General features: G+C 39.9%; 4 protein-coding genes and 1 long non-coding RNA gene across 7 annotated transcripts; 2 read left to right on the top strand and 3 right to left on the bottom strand.

Annotated features, from left to right (window-relative positions):
* The first annotated feature begins 1,871 nt into the window (after positions 1–1,871).
* LOC103708821 (phosphatidylinositol transfer protein 1-like) lies at positions 1,872–7,214 on the top strand. The gene is made up of 10 exons (XM_008793917.3): positions 1,872–2,062; positions 2,418–2,448; positions 2,550–2,698; positions 3,715–3,806; positions 3,917–3,924; positions 4,028–4,099; positions 4,208–4,375; positions 5,014–5,109; positions 6,231–6,353; positions 6,820–7,214. The coding sequence occupies exons 1-10, from the start codon at positions 2,043–2,045 to the stop codon at positions 6,916–6,918; spliced, it is 858 nt and encodes a 285-aa protein (XP_008792139.2). The 5' UTR covers positions 1,872–2,042; the 3' UTR covers positions 6,919–7,214.
* LOC103708829 lies at positions 1,883–3,708 on the bottom strand. Its single transcript, XR_604362.4, has 2 exons — positions 2,638–3,708; positions 1,883–2,470 (listed from the first exon to the last, which is right to left on the bottom strand). It is a non-coding gene; the product is annotated as an uncharacterized LOC103708829 (long non-coding RNA).
* Positions 7,215–8,763: 1,549 nt separating the features above from the next.
* On the bottom strand, positions 8,764–12,135 carry LOC103708837 (tetraspanin-3-like). The gene is made up of 2 exons (XM_008793933.4): positions 11,398–12,135; positions 8,764–9,453 (listed from the first exon to the last, which is right to left on the bottom strand). Exons 1-2 carry the CDS (start codon positions 11,929–11,931, stop codon positions 9,106–9,108), a joined length of 882 nt encoding a protein of 293 aa, XP_008792155.1. The 5' UTR covers positions 11,932–12,135; the 3' UTR covers positions 8,764–9,105.
* Positions 12,136–15,378: 3,243 nt separating this feature from the next.
* Positions 15,379–16,245, top strand: LOC103708846 (low temperature-induced protein lt101.2). Its single transcript, XM_008793943.4, has 2 exons — positions 15,379–15,749; positions 15,936–16,245. Exons 1-2 carry the CDS (start codon positions 15,669–15,671, stop codon positions 16,017–16,019), a joined length of 165 nt encoding a protein of 54 aa, XP_008792165.1. The 5' UTR covers positions 15,379–15,668; the 3' UTR covers positions 16,020–16,245.
* Positions 16,246–16,892: 647 nt separating this feature from the next.
* Positions 16,893–23,099, bottom strand: LOC103708855 (interactor of constitutive active ROPs 2, chloroplastic-like). 3 transcript variants are annotated; one of them, XM_008793962.4, is made up of 5 exons: positions 22,773–23,099; positions 21,245–21,303; positions 19,689–19,869; positions 17,254–18,886; positions 16,893–17,150 (listed from the first exon to the last, which is right to left on the bottom strand). In XM_008793962.4, exons 2-4 carry the CDS (start codon positions 21,262–21,264, stop codon positions 17,276–17,278), a joined length of 1,812 nt encoding a protein of 603 aa, XP_008792184.2. In that variant the 5' UTR covers positions 21,265–21,303; positions 22,773–23,099; the 3' UTR covers positions 16,893–17,150; positions 17,254–17,275. The 3 variants fall into 3 exon arrangements, with proteins under 3 accessions (XP_008792184.2, XP_038980196.1, XP_038980195.1); XM_039124268.1 differs by having other exon boundaries at positions 16,893–17,175; positions 19,689–19,872; positions 22,773–23,075; XM_039124267.1 differs by having other exon boundaries at positions 19,689–19,872; positions 22,773–23,073.
* Positions 23,100–25,051: the final 1,952 nt, after the last annotated feature.

Below are 25,051 nucleotides of genomic sequence, written 5' to 3'. Positions count from 1 at the left end.
ATATACATTTAGCCGTTACTAAATCCTACAGCAATGTGAGGATCGTGTATTGAGCGATTACTTTTTTTTTACTACATCCGTAATATTCTATTATCAAATTATTTTACTCGACCTAGTTGGAGCTGTTGGGCTCTTGGAAATAAAATGCATTGATGATTGTTGAATGGTTATAAAAAATTAAAATAAAGCTGATGATCAACTGGCTGATAACCATGGAAGAAACATAGCATATGATTCAAGATATGCTACCTCCTACCTTTCGTACTGCCCAATTAAGGCGAAGAAACATCACGAGGGCGAGTAAATTATGAATGGATGAAGGTATGATGTGGCTAGATGAAATATAATACACAAGAGGTGGGAGGTGGGCAAGAAACTTGCTGCTGGATATTCTTTTTACTACGTATCCAATTGAAACGAAATTCTCCTTTTGATCATCAATTATCTTCAAGACCAAATTTTATGGTCTTTCAAGCATCCTTTGCATTTTTCTCATCAATCAGGATGGGTCATCTACTTAGTTAATCAATTGGTCTTTATTTTGGTTAGTATTTAAAAAGCGGAAGCGCTTCATCTCACAATGTACTTTATTAAATCTAGAATAAATTTGGAAGAAACTAAAAAAATTATTTGATGATGTTTTTAGTAAAACAATGCAGCCGGTTAATGAGACTATGTAGAATATGGTTCATCCTATAGCTTTTTTAAACATGTCTTATTTGAACTTGAGATATAGTGTGCCAATTTTACCTTCAATTTGTTGATGTGGAAAATTTATTAAAATATTGATCTATCTATATGCAAAATATAGTATCTAGTAACTTTGATAGCCTAACTACTTAATTAACATAGTAAATATTGCAACTCCAATTAAACTACTCGGGCCCTGGTTCACTTGAACCAAAGATAACATCATAGCCAGAGAGCCTTTCATGATGACAAAATAGGCTGCCTTCTTGAAACAATTGGAATTCTCCTCATCCAAAAATCCCATACCTCGGATGATTTGAAAAAAAAAGACATGCTGGGATTCGGATCAACCACTCCGAAGTTAATTTTGGATTTTATAAATATACGCCTAACCAAACTTGTAATCTTATGATTTTGTTGATTGTACAAGCCGAATCCACGAATCCTATAAAATTTTCAACCCAATCATATAAATAAGCCGTTATATTACTTCCATGCTCATGTATACTTCACAAGATTGGGCGTTAAGGCAAGAGATTCCTTGCCACTAGGTACCGAGGTTCCCGGAACACCGTAATCCATTCGTTTAATAGCTACATATCATGGTTACTTCGAGTGTTTGAGAATAATGTAGCAACTTTTAATAGTATTTGCCCTTATAACGAAGAACAACTGTTAATAATGAAAAAGATAGCATTATTTGTCCAATTACTGTTACGAATATTTCAATTAAAATATTTTGTTCATGCGTACTGGCCTCTATCCTATGTCCTATAACTATTGACAGCAGCAACGTAACACTCAAATTAATGGTTTATTATCTAGGTTTTTATATAACCAACTTTTTCGAACACGTTATAACAGCCATTAAATAAATATTAGAACGATCAATATTTTAACCCTCGGCTATAATCCGTGGAGAGGTTTTACGTGATAGAACACAAGACCTTCTTGAGAAGGGATCGCACATAGCATATCCCATCCGTATCTTGCCAAAATTCGATTCCATATTCCGTGATACAGCATCCAAGAGAGCACCGATACGCAACGGTTCTGATATAGATGAGGAAATATACTAACTTGAGGTCATTGCTTGTGCCACGGTAGACCATCATCAACAACTTCTCATACGTTATAGAATAGAAAAGCCTATTACTGCAATTGCGTGTGAATGAATGGCCCAAGAATTGTGGTGAAGTTCATGGAAATGCATGACATATTTACAAGATAACTTGCGTGTTCTCTTGGCAATCAAATAGGAGAGGAGTGGTTGAATCCCACCCGAAGGAGTTGGAGGAGGAAAAAAATTGGAAGAACCTTCGTCATCCCATTTGGCTCTCCAGCCTTTCGGAATGGTTCAGATCAAAGAGTTGTATCCCTTGATGACAAACTCATGTTGCACCAGGCACCAGCATTATTTGCATGCATCTTCTGTGATCATAGTGTTTGATAGATTTGCTTTCCATTTGCATGTTCTCTACATTACTCCAAGTTGTATACATTGCTCCACTCTCATCAATCTTCAAAGCTGGGTGAAAAGTCTCACTTCCTCCATTATTCCTCGAAAAAAGTTTTATGCAATGAACGGAAAAGAGATCAGAGTTGATGGTTTTTTAGTAAATGGAACTAATTAATCAAGAAGCACTGCAACAGATGGAGGAAAGCATTTCCAAAAAGCTGACCTTATGCATCACTTTTTGTTCACCTTGACCAGTCTTTCTTCTTAGCCGGATTGTGATGCCCATGTCACTGGAGGAGGTAGGAGGAAGCCAAGAAATTCCTACACTGATTGCATTCCTTTAGTTTTTTTTTTTTCTGTTTCGATGCAAACTGATATGCTTAATCTTCATTCGATGCAGTATGAGGTAGCTATGATGTATACCATAATGAAAATGGAGCAACTGAACACTACTAGCAAAGAAGGGGTGGAGATAGTGCAGAACATACCTTTCGAAGATGAACTGCTTGGAAAGGGCCAATATACATCAAAAATTTATCATCTACAGAGGTATTTTTCCAGTAGACCCTCTTCAATCGTATGTGTTCGTTGTGTTATTTCACCATCTAATTCATTCATTTGATGGGCAACTGAATCTGCTTTCTATTCTCCAAAAGCATGCTGGTAAGTTTTGCATCTTGCATGTCAGAAAAAAAAAAAAAGAATACCTGAACCAATGCAGAGGAAGGGGTGAATGCAAAAAAAAAGAAAGATTAATCATGATGACAGCCGATTCTGAATTTAATTAATCAAATAATCCAGTGCTCTACCTAGAAAAAATTTGTAGCTGTTTGCAGAATAAAAGCAAACTGATATACCAACCTCCATGTTGATGAAGAACCTGAAAAGGGTCGAGAAAAGAAGTGGCACAAGTTTCAGGATGAATGTTTACAAAAGAGGAGGCAGAGACAAAACGGGACATGGATGTCTGTAATCAAATAAAAAGAATAAAAGAAGGATGATTCTTGTTCTTGAAGACTTGCACAAAAAAAATGATGACAAAGTAGGATATGTGAAGCTGACCACAAATAGACTGGAAAAGACTGGGATTTTCGAAGTGAAATAAAAAGAACATTGAGAGAGAGCAAAGAAGACTTCATTTAAGCAGTTCAAAGAAAAAAGAGTGGCAGTTTTCAAATACTTGAATAGAGGCTGACGAAGTAAGATCTACAAAGTAGACTGCAACGTAGATGGGAGAAGAATATTCTATGCTATAATAATGCCCCTAAGATGGAAATGAACAATGAGAACAACTAAACAGACGATCGAAACGGGTTGTGCAATAAAATGAAAGAACAGGCTGCCAGATGAGCATTGAACTTATACTTAAACACAAACTTCTGAAAAAAACACTTGTATGATAGCAATCAAGCGTATCCAGTGAGTATTGCTAGCAAACATGAATCTTTCTACTGACCTAGTCTATCAAGCATATCCAAAAGATGAAAGCTGCCATGTTTCCTGTAGACAAATTTTATTGCTAATAAACAAATTTTAACTGCTTTTTTCTATGCATTCTTCTGCAGCAAAATCCCTGGTTGGCTGAAAACTGTTGCACCAACTAGTGCTCTTACTGTGCAAGAGGAATCCTGGAGTTCATATCCAAAAAGCAAAACAGGTTTAGCTGACTCATTTGTTAGTTTCAAGATGTATAGTATTAAACTTTTACAAGCTTGCACTGAACTGTGTACTCTTTTCTGCCATATATCTAACCATCCCGCAATCCAGCGATCAAGGTAATTATCTTACCTTTGCTGGTATAATACTAACATCACATGTTTTCATTGAAATCTCACCTTGCTTATCTAACTTTCTTCTCACCAATTTGGATGATAACAGTGCCCATTTTTTGCTCGGTGCTCTCTAACTATTGAAACTGTCAGTAAAGCTGACAATGGTTGTTCCGAAAATGTAAGAATATTACTTAGAATGAAAAAAATTACCAAACAGAACATCTGTATCTGTATTTCTGTAGTTCAATTGATTCAAATCAATCTAATTGTAAAGATAACAAATTAGGTGCATGGCTTGAGCAATGAGCTACTAGCTGCAAGAAAAGTGGAAGTTATTGATATAGCTTCAGTTTCAAGGGATTACTGGAGTAAGGCAATTGGTACTACAAAGTTGGATTTGTCCACCTTCAAATCACAAAGAACAGGTCGAGGTCCACTTTTGAAAGGATGGGAGGTATACATTCTCTACAAGACAATCAAATTCTTGGTAGCATTCTCTGCAGCTTTTTTTTTCAGTAGCTTATTTCTTTTAGGGATTCAAGAAGAAAAGGGACTGCTGTAATATTCAGAATTATATTCAGAACTACAATTTAGAGCCCTTCTTTTCCCCTCCCTCTCTCTTCCACTACTCAATTTTGCTTTTTTTATGGATTAGGAATAGCGCATTTGGTCTATATGCAGTGAAGCTATATTTCAGGCAAAGAAAATAGTTATGATTTTTTTTATTCTTTTAAAAATACCTGATTACCTCTTGTTGTATTGTTTCATGTAAGTTGATTAGGCCATATTTACATATCATGAAGTTATGTTAAATCTTAAAATTCCTTATTTAAGGTACAAGTAGCTGCCATTTACTCACAAGTCATTTTCCTTAAATTATTCACATTGCAAAGGATTCCATTCCTTTATACTTTCTTCTAGATAAATGTTTTCGAAAAATTCATCAATACCCTGCTGGTTTTCCAAAAAAAAGAAATCACCAGTACCATGATACACAACGTTCATGTAGAAAGAAGAACAAGATCTTAAGTTGTATTGGTTGTTACAATTTATTCCATGTTATGTGATTCACATCCATTACGCTGTTTGCAGGATACATGTCATCCAGTCATGACAGCTTACAAATTAGTGACCGTGGAAGCTCCCATCTGGGGTTTTGGCGGTCGTTTGGAAGAAGCTGTCCTTGCGGTATGTTTTAACTCACACCGCCTGATAGTATGCGTTACAATTAGCAGCAGCTATCATGTCCATCACCTAAAAATCATTAGCAGGCGATCATAATTTTTCTTATATAAAGAATATGATCAGCTTTTGCTTGGAAGATTGTTATTCGGTAAGAGAAAATGCATCAAACTGTTTAAATCAAACCAAAGTTTTCTTTCAGTCCTTTTTAAGCATAAATGATCTGTTTATGATAAACTGTTTGCTATAAGGACAAAGGTTAATGAAGTCCAGGCAACACATACTCTGATTATCAATACCATATTCAGTTTTAAAATCTAGGTGTTCAAGCGTCAAGCTTTACCAATACCAATTCAAAAGCATCAAGCTTTAATAGGTATGAAGGTATCCCCAGCAGAGTGGGTAAAAAAGCCCCAAATTGGAAAAACTATTCAAGAGCAGAAACTCCAGTTACTGTTCATTTTTGATATGCATGATACCAACCTATACTATTAGTGGTTTACAAAACCAAACTGCATGTCATAACACTAGAATCTAGATTCTAGTGTTAAACTAGGTTTCAAACTTTGCGACCATTTTCCATACCTCAGAGTACTGTATCTGAGCAGCTTTCTGCTGGGGTAAACTTATTTGCTTGCTTTGTGTTCTTTTAACAAAGTAACATTTATGTGTATTGCCAACAATTTCTTAAGGTCACTATGAGGGTCCATACAGGCGTGTATTTAGTCCCACATCGGCTATGCACTAGGTAGATATTGGGTACTTATACAGGGCCAAGGAACCTAAAAAATAATCTTCACCTAGCTTTTTTGGATGAGGTTCTGAGTTGTGACAGTCAGACATCCAGTTGAAAGATCATATTGTATAAGCCCTGGACCAATTAGTATTGCATAGTGATGAGATGTTGAAGTGACTTTGCAATGCATCATTCATGAAACATTGATAGGATTAGAAAATGAAATTGTGGTAGTCATAAGACATTCTATATCTGAGAATGATTGGCATGGCAGATGACCAAGGCATAATCGTTGAGATGTTGAATTAAGCAACTTTGTGCTTTCAATTGGGCAGTCCACAGCATCACACTTTTTGGTTTTCAGAAAATGACTTTGCCTGTTTTTGCACAGGCTGAAAGGGCTCTGTTTTGGGGATGCCATAAGCTCTGTTTTGCTTGGATTGATGAGTGGTTTGGGATGACTATGGACCAAGTGTGTGAGCTGGAAAGGGAAAATGATTTATTACTCAATAAGGTAAGTTATTTATAACTCACATGATATTGTTTATGAATAATTTATCCTCTCTAATAACCAGCATTATGAAAGACGTGTGCAATTTAAATCATAGAAGCTTTCAGTATCTCCAATCATGGATTTCTTGCTTAACATATAAAGTTAAGACTGATAACAAAAGGCTCTTTTATGACTTAACCGAAATCCTCAAGTTTTAGCAAGTTTTCCATCTGTTTATTTATTAAGGTAATGCAATTGGTTGTTATTTACCTCACTGCTTCATAAATCCATAGTCACTTAAATGCCAACTTACTAGAAGTAGGTCATAGATGGCTCATACTGTATACCATATCAATACCAAGATGGGAGACACTTAGATAGCAAGGCTTCTCATTATCTGTTCCTAAAGAGCTGGACCTCATAACTTTCACAACTAATGACTCTACACAGTAACACCACTACTTTCTTTTTTTTCTTGTTAAATCAGAGGCTCCAGAAATCATATTCGGTGTCCGGGAAGCGAGATGACAAAAGGAAGAGTCTGCATGGCAGCAAGAAGATCATCGAACATCCAATCAAGTTGTAGATAATGATCATTGGATGCAACTTTTGTTAGATAAGCATTCCACCTATGCATCACAAAGATGAGAGAGTGCGCTGCATGTTTATTGGGATGCACTGCACGCTTGCTGGGCTGGGGTCAAAGAAACTTAATCAATACATCTGATTCAAGCAGTAATTATATGCAAAATATTTCCAATTTGCAATTGTTTCCTCGCTCTCACCGGTCCCTCACGACAAATGTAAGAAATTTGTTGTAAAAAGAAATCTATTTCCATAGATAGATGATAGAATTTGATTTCTCCGAGCATATTTTTGAAATCATGGACAATCACATGACTTTGAATTCATTTTTTTAAAAAGCATAACTTCAAGCACCTGATATGCATGGCGAGGAGCCACTGCAACATTAGAAATTTTAAGTTTAAGAACATTCTGAGAGATTTGTTAAATGGAACACGCGACACAAACTGAAACTGCTTGTATCCATTAATAAAATTCGAGAACAAAAATAACCAGCTTCTAAGCACCAAACTCAGTTCAAAGCAACAGCAGATATTTCCAGACTTGAGAAACAACCAGATATAGAAAAAGGAAAACAGAAGCAAGATTGGCTACAAGAATTATATCAAACACATCTTACAGCAGATCTCACCATCAGCCGCCATCGAGCCGATGAAGGAAACCGGACTCCATGAAACGAGGAAGTTCTGTCGCATCTAATATCGTATTAGGTGTCGGAACGGTAGTTGGGCCGTTAGCGTCGCCGCGCGCGGGCTCCGGCGCGACCTACGACTTGGGCCTCCACGAGTCAGCTGGGCTGCGCCCGGAAAACGCGAAATAAAATTAAGGCAAGCAGTATTTTATGAGCATAAACTTGTGGTGCGACGCCACCCAAGATTTATTCCGAAATTTTCCTGTCCATTTCAAAGGGATCGGGTTGTATCTTTGGTGTTCTTTCGTCAAACAGCTGGTGCCAGAATGGAAGAAAAAAGTTAAAAGTATTCTAAGAACTGTGCAATACATGACCCAAACATCATAAAAGAAGAGCAATCATTTTTTCGAGCGAAAGAGACAACTCGAACCCATTTCCAAAACAACCAAAAGGCTATGCGTAAGAATAATTATCCCATCAAAAGACAGAAGAAAAGTCTGTGCATTGCATCCCTGAACAAAAGGATAGAATTCCTGTCACTTTCTCACAGCACCTATTTTATTTAAAGGTTACAGGGACAAGGATTAGACAACAACTCTATGGGAAAGTATCTACCATGCTTAACAGCTTTTTAGTAACTAAAACATATGAACATATTCACTGGAGTTGCATGAAATCAGAATGACATCAGCTTCATGTATGATTATTTAAACTATGCTTAAGTGTAATTCTGGTATAAGCTCTTAAGATGCTTCTTCAAAGACACTTACATGTCAGTTTGAACAAATGAAAGAGAGGAAAAGAAAAAAGAAAATCCCACCTGCACAGTAATTAGATGTGCAAGTTCTAGAGACCAAGGAAAATGCATGATCGAGACAACTGAAGCACCTACCACACCACAGTTTTGTTTGTAACAATCAGTCATCCTCCATACTCAATATTTCAATTTAGCACCAGCAGTCAACATGATCGCGAAGGAGATAAGGAGATCATATCTACATCAGATATAGAGGACCATGCTCTAAAATATCATGATTTGAACATAAATGCTGCTCCACAGAACAGGAATAGAGACCAGAAGGATGAGCTTTCCTTTTCCACGGGCACGAGGATCTACAGAAAATCCTTCTTTCAGTTTGTAAATCCTTCAACCAATACGATTTAACCAAGAAAATCTTACACCAAAAATAAAACATGCGGTTAACATGGTTAAAGTTCAACACAAGCAAAACTCATTCCAATTTCTGCATAATATGTGAAAAAAAAGGCTAAAATAAAACTTCTAGGAGACTAGGGATGCAATAACTGCTTTTTTTTTCAGTAGATAGCTTGTACTGTACTGAAACAGGATGGACCGAAACAAAACTACAAGGATAAAACAAGCATACAGAAATTTGACACAAGCCTCCTGCTCTTCCTCAGGTCTGTCAAAAGACCAAGAAGCAATTGCTGTTGAAATAAAAAGGATACAAGTGACGATCATATACCCAACCTTCTAATCCATCCAAGTGTCCAATACCTTCTTTTTTACATAACACTGATATCTTGCAGGCCTGTTTAAAACTGGATCCTGCTAGGCCTTGCTTTAGTCATCCTGTTCTCTCCGAATGGCTCATCGTTATCTATCCTCTTGCTGTTCCTGAATGCAGCGCATCCAAGGACGTATACGATCACAAGAACGATCAGCACCACAATGTTGATCACGGAGACCTTCCTCCAGCTGTGCCTGATGCTCGCAAGAACCCCAGCCTTGCAGGAGTCACACTGGTAGCATAGCTGCCGCTGGTCGTTGTTCCACTGGTTGCAGTCAGTGTCGGGCACCGCGATCCCTCCTCCTCCAGGAGTCCAATACGTCTCATTAACATAAGTGAAGCCACATGATGTGGGCGGCTTGCAGCACCCAGACTGCATCATCAAGCATCAGAAACCACCAAGTTAATAGTCTTGGCCATATCATTAACTTTAAGCATTTACACTGGGGAAACTCTAAACAATCCATTGCTGTTTGTCCAAAATCAAGAACAAAATTTTCAGTCATTGTCACCGACTTGGTTGTTTCTTTTTTTCATATAATGAAGCTTTTACTCATATTAGAACAGGGAAGATTTATTGAAATGGCATCACATCATGCAAGGTTTGTCTCTTGTATGAGTGAAAGACGTTTGAGTCATTATTTTCTAGACTATTCCATTTCTCAAACTAGGACCAATCATGCATTGATCCAAAAATACTGGCTCCATATAGATGGTATATGATTTCCTGGCCAAGAGCAAGGTTAAGAACTATTAACCAGAATTACCTTTCTAGAGTTTCATCTCTTGTTAAAACAAAAAAAAAAAAAACAAACAAACAAAATCTCCTCTCGAACTAAAAGTGGACTTGATTCTTTTCGAGTTAGTTCCATGGCATTAAAGAGCCTAACAGAATCCTTAGCAACTATGGTGTGAGGGGAAGGAGATGCAGAGAGGATTAGAACACAGGAATGGCCCCCCATTACAAAAGAACATGAGTCGCTGGGCTTGTCTAATTAGCCATCAAGACCAATGGCATGAGTCGATACCATGGGGCTCTCTTTTATTGGTTGGAAGCTGCCACCCCAATCTTTAATGGTGGTGGGGCCCCTCCATTGATGGGACATAAAAAGACGTCATTCCTCAATCATGCAGCAACGGTGGTCTTACTTTAAGGGGAGAAAGGACCGTTCCTTAGTCGCTCTGTCATACGGTGAGCTCCATTGCACTTTCATTCTTTTTGAGAAAAGAATCAGGCTAGAGCCCAATTCAAAGCTCTGGTGGCCTTTGAGTACCTTTTCTTATTTACAAAGATCTCTAACATCATCACAAGGTAGAAAAGGCTGGACTTTGTTTGCTTTTATTATTTTCTTTCCCTCCATAACCATGTTCCAGATTCCAATCAATACACAAAGTAGGTGGGATGGAGAGCTTGTTGTCGATGTCCATAATTGTTGAACTGATCTTCTTTACTTTATTTAGGGAGCATCTTCCTAATGTCTGGCATGAAAAAGGGAGTTTGAATCCAAACCAATATATACAGTAATCCTAAGCTATTGACCTTCTAATTTTAAAAGTCTTAATTAGTAACAAAAAGACTTGCATGCTAGGCTATACCTTTCTTAACCTCAGACCTGCAAAGAAATCTTTTCTAAAGAGAACAAAAACAAAAAAGAGTTTTATCAGGTAAAAGGCGTGAGAGGGAAAAAAATCAGTAAGTCCAATTCAATATATTCTTTCTGAGGGCAGGCCTGAGGGGTAAAAGGCTCTCATGTACATACTTCTCTCACATATTCAAAAAATTGGGCGGCTAAGCCTCTTCTTCTTCTTCCAAAAAAAAAAAGTAAGTCCAAGAAAATCATAGGTGTTCTTTGGTTACTCCCCATGCTTGGTGTGGAAACAAATTAAAACAGGAGATACTAGCAGAGTCCAATTATAAAATAAAAACGGATGGAGAGAGGAAGAGAGAAAGAAAGCATAGAAAATAAAAAAACAATCATGTACTACTATGCAGTATCGCTGTGTATATGGCTCCATATAGATTCCGGTTATTAATTAAATCATAAATAATCAAAAGAAGAATAGAGAAAACCATGATCCAATCCTCACGGAACCAATCAATAGGGGAATCACCATCAAATCATGAATTAAAGAACACCCATCACCCAAAAATCCCACCTTTGATATCCCCTGCTTCTAAAAAGCCAACTTTCTTTACTCGAAGAGGATAAAAATCCAATCTTTCTCGCTCAAAAGAAATAAAAAACCAATCTTTATCCTAAACAATGAACAAACAGAGCAGAAGAACAGGGGATCGAATGGACAAACAAGGGCTCACCTCGATGGGGGAGAGATTGCGCCGGTAGAACATGTCGGCGGACTCCGGCATCTGCATGCCGGTGGTCGGGTCACGGACATAGTGGGCCATCCCCTTGCAGGCGCCGGCGTCGCGAAGGCAGGCGCTGATCTTGGGCCAGTAGCCAGGGTCGGAGACGCGGTCCTTAAGCCACCCAGAGTAGTCGTTGAGCTGGTACTCGAGGAAGCCGCGGTTCATGATGACCTCTCCGTGGCCGCGGTCGGTGACGGAGAAGGCGAAGATGATGAACCCCACGAGGGCGACGATGACGAAGAACATGACGAAGAGGTAGAGGCGGAGAAGCCAGGAGATGCGGTAGCAGGCGCCGGCGAAGCCCATGAGCGAGATCACCATGATGGTCACCCCTATGATGATGATAGGCCACTGGAGGAAGCGGATGCAGTCCGTGTTGTTGGCCCTGGCGCCCAGCCATATCCCTCCTGCCAGTATCGGAATCGACCCCAGAAACGTTATAAAGTTCACCACTCCTATGAGCCCCGTGCTCCCCCTCAACATCTCGACTGATACAACTAGTACCAACCAATGAGTCTCTCTTTTCGGCTCTCTCTTCTCTCTTCTATCCGGTTTTCCTCTGTTTTTTGATATGGGATGCAGAGGAGGATATCAAATGAAGGAATGCGAGCGTGGCGGAAATCTATCAGGAGCGAGGCCGGTGCGGTGGTGGGGCCGAAGAGATGATGGGCAAATAAATATCAGTAGGCGAGGATGGCGTGTGGTTCGGATGGGGTTGGGGGGGTGGTGCCTTTTCTCTGTGGTGTTTTTGGAACTTGCCCGGCTAATGAGTCCTGTCTTTCCGGGTTTCCTTTGAAAGGGAAAGGGGCGGTTCTGGGATGAGTCTGTGAGTCAATCTTCTGTAGTAAACTAGACTCTGATAATGCTTCAAGTTTGGACGCTCAAAAAAAACTAAAAAATAAGCTTCTTTTTCTTCACTTTGATACATCCTTCATCCATAAGAGACTCTCGTGTATCGTATTTCTGACTGACTAGAGAGAAATCTTGGTCTTCTTTTAATACTAACTAATAGGTGTTTTGGTTTGGTAGATAAGTTTCTTGCAAGCTTCAATCAGATGCAGCCGGATGCATTGAACCTGTTTCTTTATTGCAGTCGACATCAGATTTTTTGATGGTGTTTTGACCGTGTCAGACCATGAGGCAAAGTAGCTTTCCGGTCGGAACAGCAGAGCATCCAACGACCAGTGGTAGTAGCCTGGTGGTAAGGGGGCGATAATTCCGCCCAAGTTGCCCGGGTTCGAAACGCGCGGGCGTCGATTAAATTAGGGGACCGGATGCCCCACGCCCGGCTGGCTTGTTGGCGGTTATGCTTTCCTTCCACTTGTACCAAGGTGGCGCTGGGGTGACGTACCCACACGTGAGGCGGTGAACCCAGTGGGGTGAGCCCACGGGTCGGAGAAGGCACGCGAAAACCTGCGACCTGTATCGAACATTCTCTGGTGGAAGGGGGGCCCAGTAATGGGGCTGCTACGCGGGTGGGCTGGTCCCTCCCCCTCCCCTCCTATTTTTTGACCAAAAAAAAAAAAGGGATGGGAGATGCAGCAGGCAACGAGGATACTGCAATAGCCTCCGTACTTATTAGCATCCTCTTTCTAGGCTTGTTCTCGCATTATTTTATTTATTTTTTTTGAACTTGTAGCTTGGGGACAGGCTCATGGGAATACCTGCAAATGTACAGAATTAAGCAAATAAAGCAGGCATATTGAAGCAAACACCATATTTAACAAGAATTTTAAGGTTCAAGATAACCACATCCATCAAAAGTCTCTACGAGAAATCACAGCTCGGAAAAACTCACTCATTTTATTATTTAAGTCTGCTTTGGAAAGAATGCAAGACAAGATAAAAGGTCTCGTAAGTTGTAAACATTTGGCATGACATGTACAAAAACAAATCAAACGCATGATCCCCGCTCTCTCTTTCTTTTTCATACTCGTCCTTGGATTACTTGTCCTCTCCAACCTTTTTCTGCGGTCTTCCATAACCTGGCTATGAAGTGCGAAATATGCCAAGTTTGTGACTTGGAAGGGTACTGCGAGGAAACTCAAACAACCCCGAAAAAAAAGGGCTAAAGGTAGCGTAAGAGCCGGATAAAGGTGGCGTGGAGGGGCCATATCAATGTCGTTTCCCCTGGCGCAAGTAGCGGAATGAACATTTGCCATTAGCCGGACATGCGACAAAGCTCGTGGATGGCATTGCATAGATGATGTATTAAATTAATGTGAAGTTGTTGGATGCTCGAGCAGGTGGCATATCTTACGCATCACAATTTCATCCAATCATAGTCAGCCACAACCTAAACTTTATCATCTAAAAGAATATAAAGTGCATTAAATTATTGATTTCTTAGAAAAAAAGGACATATATTTTGCACATATATGGACTAGGGCATGATAGGCATTTAACTTCGAATGCAAAATCTATGTTAAGCTCTTTCCTTTTACAATTTTGACATTTTGTTGCACCTAAAATGGATACACATGCCCTCTTCTTTTTTCTCCTCCAATCTTGTTTTGATAACGCAACAAATGTTAACATATAAGTCATCCTTTACATCCAATCCTCTATATCATACCTTCTCCCTATTTATTTAATTTAGCACTAAATTTTACATCTAATCATTAATTTTTCGATGCATAGGTTGTTATTTGTTAAAGCCAGGATTCTCGATTGAATAGAGTGAGAACCAAGAGCTACATGGAGGCTGCCCAACAATAACCCGCTATATAACTACGTTCTAGGAATTACTTCCATTAGGGTAATCTTAGAGAATTTGCAACTAGATTCACTGTATAACGTGGTGATCTCATCATCTCTACCCACATCATCCATGATCCTGAGACGACCACCTCATACCAAACGCCCCCATAGAGTTATAACCCTAGAATAGTTAATAGATATTCTATTTCGATCCAGTAAGAGGTATCATGTTCTTATCCGGTGCATGACGTGATGAACAGCCAAATGATCGTCTCACTCCATTGGCATCACCTTGCAACCGTCCTCGCAGCAAGTGCACGGGCGAGACCGATTCTTCCAAAATCTAAACCTGCTGTCACGGCCACACACGAGTCTTTCTTGGTGCGTGCGAATCCACCCAGGCACGGCCAACACGCGAATCACGCTTTGTCCCCATCTGGGCGGCCCTCTGTCCTCATAAAGCGAAGGCCTGAGCTTTGTAGGAATATATGGCCATGGATGGCCCCTTTACCTCTCCAGAAAACGAAGGAATATAGAGAGAAAGAACAGCAGCAGGAGACGACAACGCCAAACATCACCATCGCACGCCCAGATCTTTTCTTCCCTCAGCTTAGATTTGAGGGCTGAATTTAAAGAGCCCAAAGAAACAGTAGTGACACAAGGGGATTGATATAATTTATAAAATATTAGGTCGCTCATGCATGAGATGCCACGTTTTATCAGAAACTAGTTTGATAACTAGTAAGAACTTTTGTTGCAAGAAAACGAGAGCTCTAGTGGTACTATAATCATCTGGGTTTCAAGAATCGGATCCGAAAAATTTATATAATTGCTAAGCCGAGTGATGTGATTATTATTGGAAAAAACAAACCTACAACATAATTTTCTTCTAGGTGAGAGTACCCCTTAACCCAAACCTTGGACATTGAATTCATCAAATCTTTGTAATGTTTGAGCCTTGCAATCGCAGCAATCCATGTCTTTGTAACTATTAAGTGCTTTGGCATGATCTGAAAATTGTGATAGAGATGCGACATGCTGACTTTCCAAGGACAATCAATAGTAAGACATCTTGCATGATCAACAAGTAACTAAAGTTCCAATAATGCAATCAGGTCAACCTACCATTCCTAACCTCCCAAATCACAAGTAGAACTAAAAATTTTAGCTTTAATTTTGACCGTGCAACCCAGGCATCTCAAGTAGAAACGTATCAAACCACCAAGAAAATATAACCGTAGATCCCATCTCCATGCCACACCTGGGCCAGTATCGACACCAAGATCCCGATCTAGAGAGGACACGTGTCACACAAATAACACACGTGGCCTCCAAGCGATTAGCCTCACCTGCCACGTTCCCGCTCTCACGAGCAAAAACCGTCGAAGCCTAAAACCACCTCCAAAGCCGAATGCTCCCTCAATTCCAAGCCCAGTCTCCTCCTCCTTCACGATAACTCTTATCCTCATTCTCCTCTCGCTCTCTGAGAATAAATTTCAGCTAAGAATAGCTTCCAAGAGATGGGATCCGCGACGTTCCTCGAAGTAGTACTGGCCATACTGTTGCCACCTCTTGGAGTCTTTCTCCGTTATGGATGTGGTGTAAGTCGATCTTTTAGTGTCCTTTGCATCATAAGATCATTCATTTCTATGCTTCTACTGCTTATTTATTTGCACAGAAGGATTTATTTATTTCTATTTAGACTGGTGTTTTTCTTTGATATAATACGTGTGTATTTTTTTGGACGGTGATGCGGTGCCCTTTTTTTTTATGATTTATTTGTGCAGGTGGAGTTTTGGATTGACCTTTTGCTGACCATATTGGGGTATATTCCGGGTATTATATATGCCATATATGTGTTGGTAGCATAATGTTATGAGCGGATAGGTGGTATGTTGATGGAAATCTTATTATTAGTCTTGTGGTGCAAGCACGGTGGGAAAAGGAACTCATAGACCTTTTCAATAAGATACATGTCGGTATCGTATCTTTTCAATGATCGAATAGCCCCTTCAGTATTAGGCTTTGCAATGCTCTGCACGTTATCGAACCTTTTGTGTTAAAAAATAATCTAGCATCATTTCAACAAACTGTGACTAAGACCGATTTAGCAATTCAGATGAAGGTGAGTAATAACACAAATGTTAAATGAAAAATGAATTACTTCTATCTTATTTATGCCACTAGTGATAGAAATTATGATTTATCTCCCGTTTTATGTTGATCTATCCGTGCTAATAGAAGTTGCCGCAATTGTTACTTATTAGCCACAGGCGTGCAATTTCTAACGTTCTACTAAAATATTATTTAGATTCTTTAATTCTGGACAAGTATCTAAGAGCAATCTTGTAGTATAATCGATTCTCACGATGTATATATAGGAAGATAGTTGAGAAGATCCATAGGCAAGGCATGCAACCATCAGCAAGATTTGAAGCAGGATTTGAAGAAGGATTAGTAATGATGTCAGCCGATAAACAATGTCAAGCTTGCAAGGCAAACCAGTTCAATCTAATTCAAGCCTAAGTTAAGTTGGATGGCTAAATGGCCCGATTCTCTCGTGTCTCCCGTCCGCCCACTTGGCCCAAATATGTCGGCTATGAGCCTTGGGCTTAAACGCAACCGGAGCGTTTTAGTCACCCGATTACAGCCCATGGCCCAGATAATTGTACCCTTTGGTCACTCCGCAGGGGCTGTGAGAGCCACCCTTATCCGAGACGTAGAACAATCTGATAAACATTCAAGGGGAGATAAAGGGGGGAAATTTCTAATAATAATGGTGCCGAACACCGAACTTGTTCCTGTTGCCACAAGACAATCAGGAGCTATCTGTTCCATGAGAAAAGTGGCATTGAAATAAAGTTTTACAGGTATATTTAAGTAGCATCAAGAAGAGTAAAGTTTGAAGCAGGTTGAAAGAAGAGCAAATCAAAGCTAAAGCTCTCTTGCATCACCTGTCTTGAAGCAGTGCACTTTTCCTCAGTGTCACATCCCATGGTGTTCTGGCCACAAAAAAGAATGAAAGAACTGATCAATGTCCCAATTAGCATGAGCTAGGATAAGTGCATCAATAATAGGAAAACCAAATGACAGTGATTAACTTACCAATAAATAATCAACTGTCATCTTACTTGGGGCTCTTCTTCCACAACCCACCGATTCTTTTCAGCATATTTTTGTCCTTCTTCTTTGGTGATTCATCATCCAAGTCATCAGAAAACGGGGAGTTCATCAGCTTCCCAGCAACAGTGTTGTACTGAGAGTCCAATGAGCCGCTCCTCTCCATGAAACTCCCATGGTTGCCCGTAGTGAGAACAGCTGTGGCTGCTTCAGCTGCCTTCCTCCATTGATCGGACTGCACTCTCAGCCTCCTTAGTTCAGCTTCCATCTCTGAATTCATTGATTGAGCTGCTTCAAGCTGCTCAGCCACTCTTGCGGCTCTCCTGCTGTTTTTATCAGCCTCCTCGGTAACATATCCAAGCTTCATTGTCGCCTCCCTCTCTGCAGCTCTTGCTACCTCAAGCTCAGCAATGACTGCTTCATAACTCTTACGGCTCTCTGTCTCTTTCTTTCCTAATTCTAATTTCAGCGTCTCGTTCTCCTCCGAAATACTCTGCAGCTCTGTCTCTTTATCCATGAGGTTTGCCTTCAGCTCAGCAATGTCGGTAATCGATTTCATTAATTTTGCCTCCATCTCAGAATCCACTACCCGAGCCTTCTCTCTTTCTGCATTCAGTTCCTTGTTCAGAGCTGCTAATTTCCGAACTTCAGATTCCCTGTCAACAAGAGCTGCCTTCAACTCAGCAATCTCTGTCCTCCCATTCTTCAACAATGATTCTAGTTCAGCTTCTCTCAGTCCACAATCAGTTTTCATACGCTCCAACTGTTCATAGGCAGACTGGACCTGCATTGTATTTTGATTATGTTCTTCTTGGCACTTGATCTCGGCTGCTTCAAGTGCAGATCGCAATTTTTCCACTTCTGACTCCCAAAAACCACAACCAGATTTGTCGAGTTCATTGAGGTCAACCTCCTCGGCAAACTTATCAGCCTGCAATTTTTTAACAATTTCCTCTAGTGAACTAACTTGAGCCCTGGATTCTTCTAGCTCAGAGGTCACAGAACTCAAGGATTCCCTTAGTTTCGAACCCTCAGAATTAAGAGTCTCAACACTGATCTTAGCCATTTCCAGTTGCTGTTGAGCCTCGCTGACCATTGCCCGTGCTTCATCCTCCGCTTTTTCGGTAGTTCTAAGCTGAATCTTTAGGTTCTCAAGGGCAGCAAGTGTTTCCGCCATGTCTTGCTTCAAAGCCTGAAGCTCAACGTGAGCTTCTTCAGAGTGCTTTGCTTGGGCAGTCTCAGATTTAACAGCATTTTCAACCTGCTGCTTCAGCCTCTGAATCTCACCCATGGCAGAGGCCAAAGCCGTGGAATCGACAGAATGCTGTTTCTGGATAGCTTCAAGTTCAGACTGCCATGCGCGATCACGCTCCTGCGAAATTTTGCGTAGTTCCTGGAGCCGAGTTTCTTCAGCTGCAGAGAACTCCACAAGCTGACGCTGTGAATCCTCAACCTGTGCAGACATGCCTTGTAGCTGTTTCTTGGCTTCTTCTGCATCCTGCTGGGCTCGCCTCTTCCCTGCTTCAGATGAACTTAACTGATCCTTTGTCTTTTTCAAATCCTCTTGGAGCTGAGTGAGTTGGGACTCCAACTCAGATATCCTACTTGGACGCTTCTTCTGGTTTTCAGAAAAGAAGTGGGAGATATTAGTCATCCCCACTGAAAGAAATTAAAGATGATTGACCTAAAAACCACCTGCAATATGAACATTTAGTTGGTGTTTTGTTGCCTACTACGCTATAATGGTACAGCATGCAGAGATATCAACTACCTAAGTAAAACATAAATGGAAAAATACACGACAATGTAGGAGAGAAGACAGCAGTACGGCAGTAGAAAACAAAGACTACCGAGGTTAAGGATCCACAATTTCTACAAATTCAGAGTGCTGAATGTCATAGTTCAAAATGATTACATTATCTTGCATGTATATGAGGTTGATTTACCAGGTTTTCAATGCCATGTGCAACTTAGAAGTCTAGATTTAGGTCTGATTGGGACTAAATCCAGGATGCCTCAAGTCTGAAGCAGGTCAAACTGATCAATCAATTGCCTTACAAAATTGATGTTAAACCTTAAAAGAAATGGCTGCTGAGCCCGAATGATATCATCCATCTAGGCATCGTTCAACTCCCAAACATGCTCATGTATATGTAGCATTCATAAAGCCAAAATCAACACAGAGAGAGGTTTAACAGAATGTAAGCTACCTATTCAAGATACAAATTGCAATGTTTCCCTTCAGTGTCAGTTGACGACATGCATCTAAAAAGTATATGAGATTGCTGTTCAGAAACATGAGCAGTAGATTCTAGTTTCGCAGAGGATATCATGTTGTGAGCTTGCATATAATGTTCAGGAACAATGACCCGTCCTAGAAGCTGTTGTCAAGAAACAGGGCAGTTCCACTTAGTCATTACCTCAGTTACTGGACTTCTGGGTGACCGGCGCTCGACAACCTTAGGACTTCTTTCAGTTGGGGTCTTTGTAGGAGCGTGAACAGAAGCGGAAGAGTCAGATTCATGTCCTTCTGCCTTGGCTACACGAGTCGATCTAGGAGTGGCTGGAGAAGTTCTTTGAGGAACTTCTGATGATACGCTCCTGCTTCAAGCAAAAGAGATATCTGACTTTTAAGAAATCAATACATGCTTGTCATCAACAAGAAACATAAAACATAAATGTATTAGTGAGAAAATTAAAATTTCTACAGCATTGTCTAAATTTCTCTGAGTAATAATTTGTGGTCCACCAGAAACAAAATTGCTGCAGTTCCACACACAAACACACAAAAGGAAAAAAAAAAAAAGTTCATATGTAACAAGTGAAATTGTCATTGCAGATCGGTCAGCGTGATCAAGAAGTTAAAGACAGATGCTTCTAGGATCCATAAATACAGAAGAAAAATGATATGCTTATATCAGTGTTGAAAGTGGCAACACATATAAGTTAACCACCAAATAGGGTACTTTCACCTCGCCCTACCAGTAACAGTTTACTGATTCAGAACCTTCTCTCCATCAATCAGTCGTTGCAACAAGATCGAGCAGCTAACCCAAGTAAAATTGTGATTCTACATGATCCGTAGAAGTGGATATTAATTTCAATCATAAACGACAAAGATTGGAAGGTGCAGAATTGATCATGAAATCAAGTCAAGTATCCAAAATTGATTCTTCAGGCTCATGCGAACTGACAAAGGGAATTGGTAAGTACAGTCCCAATAATTTAAAGATGTGCCTATTTGGTCACACCAGATAAAATGAACAGAAGACACACACAATAATATCAAATCAGTCATAAAACCCATGTATATCCACTAGATACCTCCTATGAAAAGTTAAGGCAAGGCCCAACATTCCAAAAACATCTGATTTGTCACAAGCTAAAACTCCTCTCCCATCACATCATACTGGTCCATACCCTTTATGGATCCCCTTCTCCATCACAAAAGAATAGAAGCATTATTAGATATCATAACCCGTTACAAAACCTCATTTTGAAGCCCCATATTTACAAGGAATGAGCACTCACCATCTCCAGCAAATCTCTGCTCTAATACCATATTAACTAACCAATTTATCCCCAAAAGCTAAGCTTATAAGGAAAGGATCAACAATATACATCAAGTTTAACAAATCTTGTACAAAGAAAAGGTACAGAGCCGTTACTTCCAAGCATATTCACACATACATATATCGAGTGAATAAGATAAGTTTTCCCATGCATGGGCCACCACCCTAACACACAATCGGACAAATCCAACAAACCAAACAGGCGGTTATACACACAGGGGGTGGAGTGGAACCCTCTCCATTGGAAAATATAAAGAAATCCAACCAGAGGGACCATTTGATCCTATCTACTCAGTTTAATACAAACAAGCCCATCTTGGATCCCACCACCACCCACTGAGCGAAACTATTCAGAAATCAGCATCCGGGTATTACAAAAACAAAAACTCAAGTGCAGAACATACCTGGGTTTGGGTGTCTGCATGCTATCCCACTTAGTCTATCCTCTTCCACAAGCCAAGACCTGCAACCACAACAGAACAGAGCAAACCATAAAGAGAGCTCATATCAGGCGAGCTTGTTGCACAAGAACAAAATAAATGTCCCATGGACCCCAACGAGCAGCAAGTGGATCCAAACCAATGGAACAAATGACTGCTCTAGTAATCCTAGCTTGTTTTCTTCCACCATTTCACAAAGCTGAGCACAAAGACATCGCTTTTACCAAAGCTTTCAACTTTTCCCCTTAACTTCAATACTGCTCTACTCGTACTCTCCATCCATTCCCATCATTGCTTCGCAACCGCATAACGTAAGCAGGGAGGAAGGAATCTAGAGAGTTTGCGTGCCCCCCCCCCCCCCCCCTGTTGATTGAAGTGACGACAATGCCCTTACATTTGAATGAACCAAGACCGGGCAAGGACGGCAGTTTAGTCATTGATGGGCAAGTTAAAGAAATTGTACCGCGCCGTAGTAATGGGAGAGGAAACAATGGAGCTTGGGTAAAGGGGGTCAAAGGAGCAAGGGCTGCAGAACGGCGCGCCTCCTGAGGAGTCTCCTCACAGTCGGCAAGAACCAAGTAATAAAACCTTCTTTTTTTTTGAGTACCGTGAAAATAGCAGCTTTTAAAGAATTAATGAAATAAATGTAAATAGATATTAAAATAAGAAATATTTCAAGATTAAAAGCAATAAATTTTAGTTTTGAATCCGTCAAATCTCGTTGCCTGCTGAAGGGATTCTTCCTTGAAAATAATAACTGCTACGATAGTTCAAAACACAAAACCAAGGTGTAATAAAAAAGAAATAAAGCATGAAAGCACGGGGATAGGGGTCGGAGAAGGAGAAAAATGGCCACAGATAGGCTAAGGAGAGGAGACAAGCGCAGATGAGAACTCATCAACAAAGAAGATCCCAAAGAGAAAAGGATGATCAAGAGGAACTTAAAAGAAGCCTATATTAGAACTCATCAAAGAAGAAACTTTTATGGTTTTCTTTCTTATTTTCTGTAGTTTATATGCACTTTCCGATCAGGAAATCCTCAAAAAGCCTGCGGTGTTGATATCAAAAGATCTGGCATTATCACTTCTGGTGCAGATTTTTTTTTTTGGCAACGAAGCCCAAACAAACCAAACTTTAAGAAAACAAGAAACTAGAAGAAAATGAAATATTTTCTATGTATTTTAGATGACCTTTCTTTAATAGAACCGCTCAAGGAAAGGTCGTAACTTTCCCACCATAACACTGTTTCTGGTCTTTTTTCTTCTTCTTGCAACGAAGAAAAGGAAACAAAAAGAGGCGGGGCTTCTTTCCAAGTTTCCATACGATATAGAAGAGCTCTCTTTAGAATATCCACGTATAGAAAGCTCGCATTTTTCCCACATTTCCTCTTTTCCCGTTCGTCAAGCAAGAAGAACGCGAAGAAAGGAGCCAGCTTTGGAGCAGAGCAAGTGAAAACAAGACGAAAAACGAAACAAGAGATGAATCAACTCACGGTTTTCCTTCCGATTTGCGATCGAAACACGACGGTTTCCCTTCTTATTCCCCTTCTTTTCTTCGCCTTCTCCTTCCCCTCTCGCAGTCCCGATGCCTCTTCAGCGAGCGGAGGGAGCAAACAGAGGACACGAGATTTATAGGAAGCACTAGGGTTTGTCTCGAGCTAAAGCTAGGGTTTGGAGCCAACGAAGTGGTGGATTTTGTCGCCACTCGCCGAGAGCGAGACTTCAACCAGGTTAGAATTTTGCCCAGCGTCCGTTGTCCCCAAGCACGCTAACGGTGCTCCGACCCCCACTACTGGCCACTGGTGCAGGGTTTTTGCGGTCTATCCAAGAAAGCTGGTTGCTTGTTTGGGCTGCGAGTTGAGGTCTTATTACCTCCCGTCAGGTTACCGCCCATTTTCAAACGACAGCTTTTGGGGTGGCCCATGCAAGTTCTCTGTGCTCCCTATTCCCAAGTTATTTTTTAAACCATGGAGTACATGTAGACGAGTGCCATGGAACGTTTCTTTGCATTAATTAAGGTTCTTTTGGGAAACTTCAAATTAATTAAGTTTGAAAGAAGACTAATGCTATATATAGCCCTAAAAAAAATTGTCGACTAATGCTATGGAAGCTTGGATTCTGCAGCAAACTCTTTGATGCACTTGCTTGTTTTAAATTTTTTTCCCTGATGTAATTTTCTTGCTTGCTGAAGAAAATTCCACCTACAGTGGATCCCGCCATCTAGATAAAGCAGTATTAATCACAAAAGTAGAATATCAGGACAATTTTTGGTAGGCAGAAGATGAAGTTTAGACATCAAGCATCATCCCATAATGGGATTTGTTAAAATAGAGGTAATCATATTGTTACCCCAAAACTAATATTATCATTGAAGATTGCTGATATACAAATGTAAAAAGTGTCCATCTCTAGCATTAATACACCAACAAATACACTCAACCTAGTGAAGAGGAAAAAAGTGTGCATTGAAGTAGAGATTATTTATGTAGTGCTTCAAAAAATTTAAATTATGATGAGTATTAGTGTGGCTTTTCGGGCTAAACATATATTCAAAAAGACAAACAAGACATATGGTCAGTTACTTCAGAGGCACCATGTAGATTGAAGAAGGAGAGTTGTGTAGAGCACTCCGAATCTTATTATTTTTTGATCTTGTTGAATGTATCTGTACTCGAACTGTATGAATTATCTGCTTTAACAAAAAATAAAAAAAAATTATTTACCTAAACTTATTAGCGTAGAGAATGGGAGTGTGTATTAGCGGAGATATTGCACATCCAAAACTATTTATTAGAGGAAATATGCCACCAGTTAGGACTGAACACGGATCTGAAGACTAGTTGGATCAAATCTTGTTGGCCAAATGTCATACATCCATCAGGTGAAACAAATGGACCAAATCTGAGGCCATCACAGTGTACGGGCATGCTGTAAAATGATAGATTGGAATACCAAGAAAAAGACCCTTTCTTGAGAAGGCATGGATCCCTCTTGGGTTTGGACATCCTTCAAATATCAAAGCTCTAATAATTATATCCTTGTCACGCGGAAATGAAACTTGTTCCATGGCCGACTTATAGATTACTACAGCCTGTGTGGATTACCAGGGTATTGAGCCCTGACCCCAATTTCGACCATCAGGCATTGAAGCTTTTAATGTCCAAGCGTCCTCCTCTCTGAAGCACTGAAGGGTAACTTTCCTTTCAAAAAAAAAAAAAAAAAAAAAAAAAAAAAAAAAAGGTACCGAGGGGGCTTGTTTGGTTCGCGGAAAAAAGGAGAGAAAGTGTGGTCAACGGGGAAAGTAATAAGATGACTCTTGCTTTATTGGAGTTTTCAAAAAAGAGAGATGAAAAAGTTGTATTTGTATGAAAATATTATTCCCATATTTCATTGAAAAGTCTTTCTATAAGAAACATAGGGCTCGTTTGGTTCGCGGAAAGCATTTTCCTTCATAGGAATATGATTTATGCGAAGCAGATTCTTAGAAAGAGGATGCCTAGGAAAGTACTTTTGGCATGTTTGGTTGACCATGGAAAAGTGACAGATTTCCAAAATGCTTATGTTTGGTTGACCATCCACTTTTCTGAAAAAGTTATGTATAATTTCTACTCTTACTCAATAAAAATTAGGTCTTTAATGCCTCTTTAATGCTTCTTTAATGCTGAAGGGCCTTCTTAAAATAAAAATAAAAATAAAGTGATTTCCGCCTCATAGAAAAGTAACTTTTTTATATTTCTCATTGGAAAGACTTTCTATAAAATGTGGGAATCAT

This window comes from Phoenix dactylifera, chromosome 3 (genome assembly GCF_009389715.1).
Source record: "Phoenix dactylifera cultivar Barhee BC4 chromosome 3, palm_55x_up_171113_PBpolish2nd_filt_p, whole genome shotgun sequence".
Classification (NCBI taxonomy): domain Eukaryota; kingdom Viridiplantae; phylum Streptophyta; class Magnoliopsida; order Arecales; family Arecaceae; genus Phoenix; species Phoenix dactylifera.
The sequence above is the reverse complement of the archived record's forward strand: the minus strand, read 5'-3'. Positions and strand labels throughout refer to the sequence as shown.

Coding starts and splice junctions, on each gene's coding strand:
- LOC103708821 (XM_008793917.3), top strand. CDS start 2,043: ATGGTTCAGATCAAAGAGTT. Junction 2,449..2,549: donor TGCCCATGTCACTGGAGGAG/GTAGGAGGAAGC, acceptor CATTCGATGCAG/TATGAGGTAGCTATGATGTA. Junction 4,100..4,207: donor ACAATGGTTGTTCCGAAAAT/GTAAGAATATTA, acceptor ATAACAAATTAG/GTGCATGGCTTGAGCAATGA.
- LOC103708837 (XM_008793933.4), bottom strand. CDS start 11,931: ATGTTGAGGGGGAGCACGGGGCTCATAGGAGTGGTGAACTTTATAACG. Junction 9,454..11,397: donor GCAATCTCTCCCCCATCGAG/GTGAGCCCTTGT, acceptor TTGATGATGCAG/TCTGGGTGCTGCAAGCCGCC.
- LOC103708855 (XM_039124268.1), bottom strand. CDS start 21,264: ATGCAGACACCCAAACCCAG. Junction 19,873..21,244: donor ATGCAGACACCCAAACCCAG/GTATGTTCTGCA, acceptor TTTTGCTTGAAG/CAGGAGCGTATCATCAGAAG. Junction 18,887..19,688: donor CCAGAAGTCCAGTAACTGAG/GTAATGACTAAG, acceptor TCTGAAAACCAG/AAGAAGCGTCCAAGTAGGAT.
- LOC103708846 (XM_008793943.4), top strand. CDS start 15,669: ATGGGATCCGCGACGTTCCTCGAAGTAGTACTGGCCATACTGTTGCCA. Junction 15,750..15,935: donor TTCTCCGTTATGGATGTGGT/GTAAGTCGATCT, acceptor TTATTTGTGCAG/GTGGAGTTTTGGATTGACCT.